Genomic DNA, 13,128 nt, shown 5'->3' with positions numbered 1-13,128 from the left:
AAAAGTAAATACTCAATCACCTTTTACAGATTTCAATTTTCTTTTTCTTGGCCTCGAATGAACTACCCTGTAGTTCTTGCAAAATAGTACTAGGCATATTGTCCACTGTATAAGTATCATTTTTTTGAAACTAAGCAAAAATGAATAAATAATAAAAAATCCATCAAATACCTGATAATTGCAATAAAATCGTTCGAAATTACTATAGTAATTTCGAACGATTTTATTGCAATTATCAGCTATCAGCTAGCAGCTATCAGCTATTGCAGTAGTCAGCTGAAATGTGCATTAGTCTTCAAATGTTCATTATGATGGTGGTCTTACCATGTTTACTGCGAGCCTATTAAAAATCAATTAACTTTTGCAAGTACTATAGTACTATAGACCACCATCATAATGAACCTTTGAAGACTAATGCACATTTCAGCTGACTACTGCGACAAGACTGTGCCAATGACGATCAACATCTGACATAATTATTAGTATAGCTTTCTCAACGTTATAAAGTTATGAAACAGTGACTAAAACTAGCCAATTTTTAAATAAGGCCACTGTGTCATTTTGATCATATATACCATTTTTGTCCGTATTCCCCTACGTAACCTTCATCGTTACCGAAAGTTCGGGAGCGAAAGATGATATGAATGGCCTCAACAGGTAAGTGTAAATAACGAGTATAGTATTTATTAAAAATTTGATTAAAAAAAAGATTGCGCGTAAGGTTCACACGCAATTGAAGTAAAACTTATTTGCTACTGTACAAGATGGCATTTAAGTTAAAATAAATACATCATATGACAATTTTGAATAAAGTTTATTAGTAATGTGGTAACACTCGTGATGCACACATTTATTAGTGTCAACCATTATACACATTTATGATAAAATGATAAATTATAATTTTATCATTTTAGAAATGAACCTTCAATAGAAAAATGAAGTAATTGCTGATTAATAAATTCTATAATATTCGTTCACACAGTAGATTATGTTAAACAACGCCTAAACAAATATCGTTTTCGCAACTTGACTCATCATGTAATTGTGTTTGAAAAACTTCATGTAATTAAAATTGACATAAATTCATTGACTGTTTGTATTATTTTTATTTTTTCGCTGGCGATAGCATCTCATTCTTTGAACAGCTTTAATATCTGTCTTGCCTAAAAAATATTTTCCATTTTAATAACCTCAAAGATTTATAGAAACTAATAATAATCTAGAAATAATTTCTAATCAATAAACTTACGTTTAGTACACGGCACAAATCTTTAATTTGTTTCATAATTTTCAAGGAACAAGGTAAAATATTCTTCTGATTCAGGCATGTTTCATTAAATCAAGATTTGTACAACGATGTAACTTTAAAATGGTAATTTATCTATGGATTTCTTTGTTGATATCGGTACGCATACAACGTTGATGCCGGTACGCATACAACGACAGATCTCTATTCACATACACGACGACTAATCACAATCGACCCGTGTATGTGTAATATAAATGATTTAATCGAAAGCAAATGACGTACAGTTCGGGCGTAACGCTATTTCCGTTGCATTTGTACGGATTTACACCCTAGTCGCGCTTAAAGAATTTTTACTTCAAAAATATTTCGTTTAAATTTGTATTAATAATATATTATTAAACATAAAAATTAAATAGGGTTGTTTAGTCTAACTTATAGATTTTATTGCACATTACCGTACATACGAAATATTTAAATAACAATATAAAGCATAACAATAATATATAACATATAATATGGTAAAATAGTGTCAATGATCCAAAATTCTCATATTGCCAGAAACGATTTTGTTTTCCAAAATCGCTCCACTTGGAATGTCAATTCTATCACCATGATTCGCAATTATAATCACAGTTCCTTTTAGTCTGCAAGAATAAAATATATTAATATTTTATTTTCTATATTATTTATTAGATTTTATGAAAACATTTCGAGGTTGAAAGCAACACATCGAAATGGTCATTATGACTTGAACAAATATTCGGATTGAAATTTTTTTTATGAGAATAAATACATATTTAATTTTCAAAAACGTATAATATAAATAAATTTTATAAATAAAATATTTAAAATAAATGGAGGACCAATAATGTTTAAGATTTATTATCACAAAATAGAAAATCTGACCAGGACAGTAAAATAATGAAACAAGTAAAATAATGGAATTTTGCCTAGGAAACGTCTTACAATATATACAATGTATATTATACACTCAATATTTTTATATAAGCGTCTGATCTGTTTACCGAATATCGACAACATGATTGTTCAAGTTGCAATATCTGCAAAAACTTCTTGTAGAAAAGTTCTAACAATGCAATGATGTTTGCTATTGATAAAATTACACTACAAACTGCATATAATTACTTTTAGTTCGATTTATAAGTTTTTATGGTTTGTATATTAAATCTGATTTTATAACAGCGTGATTTCATGATACACCGCGTTATAGGAGGGTTAAATGTTTAAAATACAAAAAAATTAAATACTTACCTAACTCCTCTGCCAAATGTAACATCGCCCGAAACAGTCAAGTGATCCAGCTCCAAGATGTCCGGCATATTGGCAAATCTGGACAAGAAGTCTTTAACTTTAGCAAAATGCTTGTCACCAAGTTTGACGAGTGGCGTCGTAGGAAACATTCTCAGAGGAGACATGACCAGAGTTCCATTTTTAAGATTGTATAAGTTGCTCATGACTAACAGCAAATCTGATGTCTTTTTCACTGGCAAGAAACGACTTCGGGGCACATTTATACCTAATAAAGATACATCATAAATAATTTTAACTACAATAACGAAGTATAACTTTATATGTGCGAAGTAGAGATGGCCTTATCATATCGCTTTAGGGAGGAGTTATATCCGCTTAACAAATCCACGACTCCGACAACTTTGAAACCGAAATACTTGACACAAAGGTGTTCTATAGTGCGTTGTTTATGTATCTAAAGATTTGTCAAATCCCATTAATTATTTGAAATAAAAATTTATGAATAAATATCAATAAAATAATTTTCTAAAAAATTCACAAATAAATGACGAGTTGTAAAATGTTTTGGTCGACCAGATGATCGACTCAATGACTCGTAATTGTAGCAGTGTTGACCAAAGTAAAAACGCAAAACATGAGAATCAAATTCAATTTAATTATTTTCTTTTGATGAGAAAATAATTGATTTTTTGGATTAATTTTATATAAAAATAATGTAGTAAACTTTGTAATAAAAGCAAAACATCTATCCTAAAATGTTTTCACCAAATAATAATACTTCTGCTTTCTAAATTTTTCTTCTGCTATTTCCATTCCAGAATTAATATTATATCGGGTAGTTCGTTTAGCATATTATTACTTTTACACAATTATATAAATGTGTAAAAATAATAATATAATACTAAATATTTTTTGCTGCTTAGATACTATTGATATCACTGATAAATTTTGCACTCTAAAGTATTATTATTTTAGGCTATGAAAAAACCAGATTAAATGTAATTCGTTTCGTGTACTTTTCGGTATGTATATTCCTGATTGCCGTCATTCACGATCAAAGATTGTCGTAGTTACAAATATGATCCCTTACTATTCAATAAATTATACATTTGAGCTATTCACACTAGAACACAACTTCATTGTTCTGTTTTGCATTTTACGGAAAATACACATCGTCATTATTTTGACTCGTATACCTAAAATGTCATAAAAATGCCTGTGAGACGAGAAAGCGACCGCTTCCTTCCAAAGCAAAAACGCATTTAAATGTCTGCACGAGTTAACAGATTTAATACCAGTTTAGGAAAGTCGGATATGACAAAATCTTCGACACAACTCCGCTCGGATTAACTCCCAGGGAGGAGTTGTATCGGAGTGATAACTCCGGAGTGAGTTACCCATCTCTATATGTGAGCATAAGAGTTTAATATATCACTAAAACCTTACTTATAATCAGGAAGTTTAACACTTTCGTTTGAGCGTGTTTTCGGCAAAAGTGACTCTGCTATACAAGCAGTAAACCGCCCAAGTATTTGTTACACAAAGTATTTTCAGACTTTTTAATCAACATCGATAAAAATTAGAATTAAAATTTTTAATAAATTAACTCACAGTGATAAATATTAAAGCAAATGTCGTCTATAAGCGACGCTTATAGCGAAAGAGTTGAATTGGAAAAATTAAAAAAAAATTATACCTATTCCTCTATCAAAAGATTTCATTGCTGCTCCTACAGCCGTCTCAAGTTGTATGACATTTTCACCGCTGTCCAGATGTTTTGTATTTATTATGATTTCCATATTCAGCGTATGCTCATTTAAAACTCTATCGATAGCTAAAACAGAAATGTATAAAAAAATTAAAATGTAAATATATTATATAAAGAAGTACAAAAATCTTAGAGCACAAGTTTCAGTTGAATTCCTATTCAATTACTAGTAAAATGTGCACTAATATTAACAGAAATAATATTCATCTGCTGCTCTTCAGATAATAAGTTTAATGTAAATAATAAGAGTTAAGTGTTAATAATACATAATTTACTATCTAGTAAAAATATTGTATATAAATTAGGTCATTAGTACACATTAGTTATTAGTATTTAATATATATTAATGAGGAGTAATACAAAAGTTATCTTTAATGATTTTTCATATACCAAAACTATGTCTTGTGGAGATAAAATGAGAAGATATTAATACGTTTAGTTTTTCTACCAGATGGAGTATTTCATCGGATGAAGATCAATATTTTATCATTAACAACATTTTATTATTTTTAACAACATTTTAGCATAATGAGCACATCGACTGCTAAAGTTATGAGTATATCTTTAGCAACAATCAATCCATATTGTTATGAAATATGTACTATTGCTGTTGCTGTTATATAAATAATAATAATAATGATAATAAAAATAATAATAATTAAAATGATATTAATACTGACCATCTAGTTTAACCCAAAGATTATTAGTGTTGAAAAATTTGAACGTCTTTACGGATTTGAACTCATCGATGTGTTCAGGAGGCACTTGAGCAATTTCCAGTAACCGCAGTTTCTCTTCATATTGTATGAGCGTTCCACCCTGATAAATAAAAGCAACAAATTAAACAATTTTTAACTTTTGTCTAAACATATAAAATAAATCAATAAAAAAAAATATGTGTACCTTGACATCGGCCCTTGTTTTGTCGGTAACCTCCATCACAAATTCAGGCGATTCCTGACCACCATTACCTTCTGGCCGCAACAGGTGATTTAGAATATTTAGATCTACAGTTGCCCCTAAATTATCAATATTGCTCAGGAAACAATATTCTCGACCAGATTCTATGAATCGTTTCAGAAGGCCAGAATCGCAAAAACTTTTGTAAAAATCACCATGACCGGGTGGATACCATCTAAAAAGATAACCGAGAATTTTATAAAAATAATCGTACGTTGAGTTAGGTATCATTCTGGACATAATGGTACCAGAAGATAGAAAATACTAGTTGAAAGTGGCATTTATCCTTAAGACAAGTTGCATGAACTTCCCGAAAAGTGTAAGAATTGATTTAATCAATCGAAATTGAAATTTAGGTATTTAGACTAATTTTTCAACTGTTTATTTCAAAAATAAACTTATCGCATTCAATTAAATCTAAACATTTCGATTTCGAATAGAATTTTCTCAAACACATTTAGATTAACTGTAATTGTATTAATAATATTGCAGAGACACGTGCTTGTATGCCCTAAAATTGTAGCTTATTATTTTTAAACTTTAATGAATTGATAATGTTTGACTCATCACATTACAAAAGCAAATATTGACACAAATTTTGACTAAAATATTTTCTCAAACTTTGATAAATTTTTAACATTAAACTATTTGTCGTAGGGCCGTAACAAATTAGTATATTTTATATGCCAAAAAAGGTTCATAAATATCGGCAAAAATTATTTTTTAACAGTTAATTTCAAGAAAACGGTCCAAGAGATTTTTACCTGAAACTAATCAGTATTGTTCCCAAATAATATCTTTCGAACAGTTTTTGATTTTTTTAAATCGATTCAGAATTGAGAGCTAAAAAGTGGACAAAATTTTCTTCACTTCTCTTATTTTACAAAGAAACGGCTCAGCCGATTGTCGTAAAAAACTAAGAAAAGATAATCCACGTCGAAACACATGGATTGGCTTTTAAAATTTTGAAATCGGTTCAGGCGTTTTTGAGCAAACGTCGACCAGCGCTGAAAAAACGATACTAATTTTTGCAAACTTTGACGAATTTTTAAAATTGCAAAGCCAAATAGGGCCGTAATATTTTAGTATGATCTATAAGACTATGGTATCTACCCGTCAAAAAAAAAATTATATAAATCGTTGAGAATTTTTTTTTAAACACTTTATTACACGTTTATTAGAAAACATAAACTTTTCCTTTGTTAACTAGTTGTAAGTGGCATTTTGCCTTAATGCGATTTGCACAAACTACTCGATAAATATTACTAATTTTAGACAAAAGTTTAAAAAAATTTAGATGTTAGACAACATTTTTAACTGATAACTTAGATAACAAATAGACAAAGTTTTTGCTTTCACTAAAAACTAGTCATGGTATTTCCAATTGATATTTAAGACATCTGTAAAGTGTATTATATTTATAGTGCACTAAAATGCGGTTACAAAATGCACCATGGCTGTTCTGACTAATTATTATAAACTAACAAATTTTCACAATTAAAATTTTTTTATATGTCACTAATTACTTTAAGATATTCATTAATAGTACAAACTCTATCACCACATAAAATTTTATTAAAATTGTTGAAATAATCCTAACAATTACACGATTCCCAACTGACAACGTGGGCGAACTATTTTGCACTTCTTTCCTAGACCTAAAGAAACGACTCTGCCGATCGTCTCGCATATCTAATCAAAGCTATTATTTCTCTAGTTAAATCTTATGGCTTTTAATTTTTTTTACGAGTCTAATCAAAATGCTTTATAACAATTGAAAATTAAATAATTAGTACGTACGCTTCCATATCATTCTGGATGTCACAGTTCTTGGCAATCGGCAATAAAGTGTCCCTGTTTATTCTTGGAAAGCACGATTGATTGAATGTGTGAATTTCCACCTTGAAACCACGGTATTTTCTTATAACCTTTTCAGTATCACTGTCGGTGTTGAATGAATTCATTAAAACTAATGGCACATTGCAGTTGTAAGTCTTGTTAAGATACTGAAATAAAAAAAAAAATTCAATAATAATATCCACAAAATGATTAACAAAAATTGTAATATGGGAGACTGGGTATGGTTGTGCAAGGGTACGGTAGTGACAGTAGCCATAACAGCTAAACTATATGGATCTTGATGTAGGGTCCAAAAAAAGAATGATGTTAGTACGTTAGTTCGAACAAGTTTCCATTATTGCATTCACTTAAGATCATTAAGAAAAGTTTCTTTCGATTTCTTTTGTTTGTAATTTTTCTTCAAGTTGAATATTAGTAGTAATACAAGTAATTAGTTTTTGCGAAGATAATTTAGCTCAGTCATAACGATGTTTTGTTTTCAAAAGAGTGCGTTGGGTACGGTTGTGACATGTGGTTGTGGTTTTGTAAATTTCGGATGAAGATTAAATAGGCAAAGAAATATCTAACTTAACTAGGACATAATAGAAAAAAGAATGGAAAATGAAAATTCAATATAAAAAAATCACAAAGATTTCTTGTTATCTTTGTTTAAAAAATTCTGTATGTTATATTAAATTCATAAGCTTTGTTTAAATGTTACATATTTTAAGAGAATGCAAGTTATTATAAACCGTTTTGGTGTTTATAACTATATTTTTGTAACTTATTTTATTTCTGTAACACTTGTTGCATGCCACTCGCCCTTTTCTTGTATGATTTGATTTTATGACTACTCATCGTATTGAAAGAAAGTATTTCCATGTAGGCAAATGTTCAAGTTACCATTTAATTTATTTTTCTCCCAGATAACTGGTAAATTAACAAAATTATTGCTTGTCAAAAAAGGGCATAACCGAACCCAGTCTCCCCTACTTATTAGTTTATTTGTAATATGTATAAATTGTAATGAATATATCGTACCAATTTATCATCTTTGTCGATCTTACCATATAGGACTGAAGAAAGTTTTGAAGAACAATTTTGTTACGTATTGAGTTTATATATTTCAAAAGACAATTACCTCAATTTGCTGAACAGTAAGATCCAAAAATGTAAGATCGCTCCTAACAGTTATCACACTTTTTGGTCCATAGCAACCCATTGATGTACCGAGACCACCATTCAGTTTCACGACAACCAATTTTTCTAACATTCCTCGAATGCTTTCGAAAGCTGGAGAAGGCAATCCATCGTACCTAGGGCAATAAAAATTAATTATGGAACCTAGCAACACTTAAAATAACACATCAATTCAATAAAGTATCAATCTAAAAATATTAAAAGATTTTAACCCTTTCCACTCGGGAATTGTGAGATTTATATGTATTTTGCCGCCGGAGCGGCGGCATCCGAGTGGAAAGGGTTAATCGAATTTATCATCAGTTAGTGGTCTGCTTACATTTTAGGGAGTAGATTTTAGTTGGCCACTACATTTGCCATTAAAAGGATTATTATCTTTTAAGTAAAAAAATGCAAAGGTCGTGTATGGAGTAATTGTTTTGATAGCAGTCCATTATTGGTATTAAAAATATCAATTTAGATTCGATGTCAAGCATTCTTTTAAAGCCGGTACATGTTTTACTTTTAAAGATATTGGTTTGCAAATTAATTTCGTCTTACAATTTTAGTATTCATAATGAATGTGATAAATGTTTGATATAAAAAATGTAGATACTCAAACCCAAGATAATACAAAAAATAATTTTAGACAAACCCTTTTAGAGAAGATGAATCAATTATTGTAATTAGTCATAAAATCACTAACCTAAGTACGGCATTTTCTGGCAGCTTCTCAATTTTCTCCCAATCCACTGAAGGTCCATCTTCTAATAAAAATCTTTCATATAGTTTTGCAAATTCGTCTAATTGCCTAACTCTATCAGAACTGGAGCTTGGAGAAGGTGCAAAATCACCAGTATTTGATTGAATATTTGATGGTTTGTGTTCATCTACGTTGTTGAAGTCGAGAGACCGATCAACAGTAGGAGTTGCACAACTATTGCTGTAAGAGAAAATATCAAAATATTGAAATATGGATAATTTAGACAAAAAACAATAAAGTTGAAATCACCTAATATAGAGTAATTGTTATATTTTTAAAGTAAATTAGATTATTTCATAGTATTTATGTGTGCCCACACATATGCCTAGGGTGTAGCGGGGCTTGAGCGTCAGCTGGCAAAAAGGTCCACCATAATTATCCAAGAAACATGAAGAGAATAAAGAGATTATCCCCATTTGTAAAAATGGTATTTTAAATTGGGCGGCGTTGATATTAAGAGGGAAACGGCAATTTTTTAACAAAAGTGTTTTTTTCCTTGGTTGTGTTTTGGCTATGAGCAATATTATATAGTTTGGAATGCCAGAATATTATTTATAAGTTTATGCTATTAATTAATGATATATATTATTATTTTCAGCTAGATTTAGCAGTTTTTTTGTATAACTGCTATAAAAGCTTATATGTGGATGGGGTAAAAAGAACCAATTGACTCTTTACACTAGCGAAGATGTAAACAATATCAAAACAGTAAATAATGTTAAAACAAGTTTGCAACAGATTAATGAAATTATTAATTATTCCAACTCTGATGATAAATACTAACGAAGTTCCAGATATTGGTTGTATACAGTGTGATCTTCCACAGAATATGTAATTCAAACAGAGATTATGGGACCGATTCTGCCGCATAACAGAGAATGTTATGTTACATTTCAACTTCCATACATTATGCTACTGAATCATACTGAATACTGTCAAATTGTCATGTATTTGCTGTGCATTTAGGCGTTTTACACAAAAACTCCAACGTACACATATACAAGTGTGTTATAAAGCCGAGTAAGAAACATCCTGTTATCTAACATAGTTTTTTTGATATATGTGCGGTTTTTAGGTTTCTATCTGACAACCTGAGAAATACGCTTGATTGCTTACCTTTAGTTTGAAAAGTTCTTCATAATATGGCCTTGCCATAACATTTTTCTGATATGCGGCAGAATAAGTCCCTTTATTTACCTTGTTTGTAATTATAATATTTAAACAAATGAGCTTTTGATACTAATAAGTAAAAGATGTATCAAAGCAAGATTTATGATAGTAGTAAAAGTTTATCAAGATTTATGACAGGAGTAAGAGTTTATCAAGAATTAATTATATTTAACAGCATGGCATTGATTAAATAATGTAGCTATTATTGCGTAAAAACCTTCTTAAATAAAAAATAAAATGTTAGATCTTTTTGCTCGCTGCTGCCCCTTTTTAACCCTTACAATGACAACTGAAATATTCTAAACACTTCTCGTATAAACAAACTAAAACGTATATTTGAACACAACGATTTTTGCAATTACTAACTAATTTTCGTTTCAATAATTTTATTGTCTAATATGAAAAATATATAATATATAATATATAAATGTCACTGTGAGTTGAATCAATAAAGATATCGAAATATCTTCTTATCTTATATATAAATGGAGCTCCGTATTATGATAGATTCGATAAAACTCTAAAGCGACTGAACCGATTTGGCCAGTTTTGAAATATTCGTGCTAATCCAGAGATTGTACAAAAAGTGAGATAATATTTCAAAACCGCGTAGAAACTTTACATTTTTAATTTAAAATTTTCTGTGGTTTTGTCAGCTTATGTCCAATGAAATTTAATAGGGTGTTTTAAACGAATATTATTGAATATTATATAATTCTGGTATGTCGCAATTTTAGTAGTATTATTTATACTTATGAAACATTATTAAACGAGTAGCAAGTTTTATTAGAAACTCTAAATATCAACTTTTTTGAATGTTAATATGAAAATGAACTTTTTGGCTTTATGGTACTTTTTCTTTGCAAATCTTTTCTATTTTAAAGTCTGATGTACTCTTAGAGAACACATTTGTATAATTCATACTCATTTTCATTCATAAAATAATTTTCATATTATTTTATTAGTTATATTCAGGTCATTTAAATTAAGATCAAAAATTCGTATTCAATTGAAGGTGATATTGTCTTTAACTTATTTCGAGTAATAACAGTCAACAATTTAACTTTGGAACTCACACCTGTAAAAATGTCAATAATGTCAATGCACAAAATTACAAGTTCTCTGGAATAAAATATTTTCTAATAAATGCTCAGCTAGTTTTTAATAAAATGTAAAACCATATAAGTACCTTGAATTGGCGCCGCTTCCTGCATTTGGTGGTGAGTGGAAGACACCGTCCTCAACAACCTGTCCAGCTCGTGCCTCAAATGAACCAGAGCATCCCGCTTGGTCAGTTCGCGGAATTCTCGAGAGCCGGAGGGAGCGCGCTGATGGCCCCGTAACTACAATAAAAAATGTATCACATTAAATTATAAATTATAACTGGTGGTTTAAGCATGTCTTAACACTCAACAGGCAGGTCCCGAAGATTTACGTTTTAACGTTTACACGAATGTTTAAAAATACCAAACCCTTTAATAAATACGATTGAAAAACATTAAAAAAACGATGGTGATGGCATTTTGCCTTAAGGAAGTTGCATGAACTTTTCGATACGTAAACAAAATCTTCTTAACCAATAAAAATTGAGATTTAGCTATTTGGATAAATTATTCAACTGATTTTTTCAGAAAATCACATTTTCGCTTTCACTAAAAAATAACCAAGTTAATTGTCTTTGTCTTTGTTAAATGTCTTTTAAACAAATGAATTTGTTGAATACATTTAATTTCGTATATTTCCTGTTCTAAAATGTACTTTATTCAAATGTGAATGTCAACTGTAATCAGTAGCAACATACGAAATACAACAGAACGTACATATGCTTGGACATAGATTCAGAGTAGCTAGCGGCAAATTGTAAACTTTGATGGTTTTTTATAATTCAACCGCTTACCGCTGTTTAATATTTTAGATTGTTTATTTCAGACTACAAAATATATTTAGTACTACCAAAACCAAAACAGATAGTAGAAACAGATTTCTATAAAAAGCAAAACTTGAAAATGGCATGTTAGATGTTAGATGTCAGCGCATCGTATACCTGCGTCATGTTAACCTGTAATCGCCGCACAAACCTGAAAGGAATTGGCTTGTTTCGGTGGAAACGTCGTTTCGGCAAGAGATTAAGGTCATTAGATTTTTGTGTAAAGTATAAAGTCTGGAATTCACCCGATATCGATTTAAAATCGTGCTTTTCTAAAAGCAATCGGGTGTAATTCTCCCAAGATATTTAATATCTTGTCAAAATTATAAGGTGAACGTGCCTTCTGCTGACTCCTCTTTCCAAACACCGGATTGGTGTTGCTAATGGTTAGAGGATAAGCCACATTAGCAAGTGAATTTTTCTAAATTTAAATTTTTCTAAGTCTTTAGATTAACTTTATTAAAATCAGTGCTGTGCATATTGAAGAATACAAGAATATTCCCAGGCAGGCGCCTGGGAAGAAATTAAAAATAATGAAAATGGAAGTATTAACGAGCGAGACCCTGAAAAACAAACACAATGCACTATCTGATCGGACTGACATGGACACGGACAGGGAGCTTGAGGAATATAAGAAGGTCAAACGGCGGAAGAAAGCCAAAAACAAGGAGGTCGAGAAAATTGATGTCGGGTCACAGCCATCTACTTCAGGCGTACAGGCAGCACCATCGAAAAAAATAGACATGAAGCAAGAGAAAATTCCGCCTATCATTGTAAAAGCTGAAATAGAGTTGAAAACCATCCGCTATATCCGGGATACAACGAAGATCAATTTCAGGTACCAGTTCCTAAAAAATAATTTACACAAATTTTATACCGATTCAATTACTGACCACGAGCAATTAAAAAACATATTGCGAGAATGCAATTACCCCTTCTACACCTACTCCTTGAAGCAAAATCTGGGAAAAAAAATAACAATTACGGGACTCCATCCATCT

General features: G+C 30.3%; 1 protein-coding gene across 1 annotated transcript; it reads right to left on the bottom strand.

The window, feature by feature from the left end:
• Window positions 1-1,778: 1,778 nt before the first annotated feature.
• On the bottom strand, window positions 1,779-12,336 carry LOC113383637 (UTP--glucose-1-phosphate uridylyltransferase-like). The gene is made up of 10 exons (XM_026621888.1): window positions 12,279-12,336; window positions 11,390-11,543; window positions 8,974-9,210; window positions 8,230-8,404; window positions 7,050-7,255; window positions 5,193-5,424; window positions 4,970-5,108; window positions 4,218-4,355; window positions 2,522-2,786; window positions 1,779-1,893 (listed from the first exon to the last, which is right to left on the bottom strand). The coding sequence occupies exons 1-10, from the start codon at window positions 12,334-12,336 to the stop codon at window positions 1,779-1,781; spliced, it is 1,719 nt and encodes a 572-aa protein (XP_026477673.1).
• Window positions 12,337-13,128: the final 792 nt, after the last annotated feature.

The sequence above is a fragment of the Ctenocephalides felis genome, unplaced genomic scaffold (assembly GCF_003426905.1).
Source record: "Ctenocephalides felis isolate EL2017-DRISC unplaced genomic scaffold, ASM342690v1 CF-g0.4_SCAFFOLD_03570, whole genome shotgun sequence".
NCBI lineage: Eukaryota > Metazoa > Arthropoda > Insecta > Siphonaptera > Pulicidae > Ctenocephalides > Ctenocephalides felis.
The sequence above is the reverse complement of the archived record's forward strand: the minus strand, read 5'-3'. Positions and strand labels throughout refer to the sequence as shown.

Bases quoted from the DNA above. Each gene is read 5' to 3' on its own strand.
- LOC113383637 (XM_026621888.1), bottom strand. From the start codon at position 12,336: ATGACCTTAATCTCTTGCCGAAACGACGTTTCCACCGAAACAAGCCAA. The intron at 11,544-12,278 runs GTTTGTGCGGCG...TTTTTATTGTAG, and splicing joins AACAAGCCAATTCCTTTCAG to TTACGGGGCCATCAGCGCGC. The intron at 4,356-4,969 runs GTCAGTATTAAT...TTTCTGTTTTAG, and splicing joins TCTTTGGGTTAAACTAGATG to CTATCGATAGAGTTTTAAAT.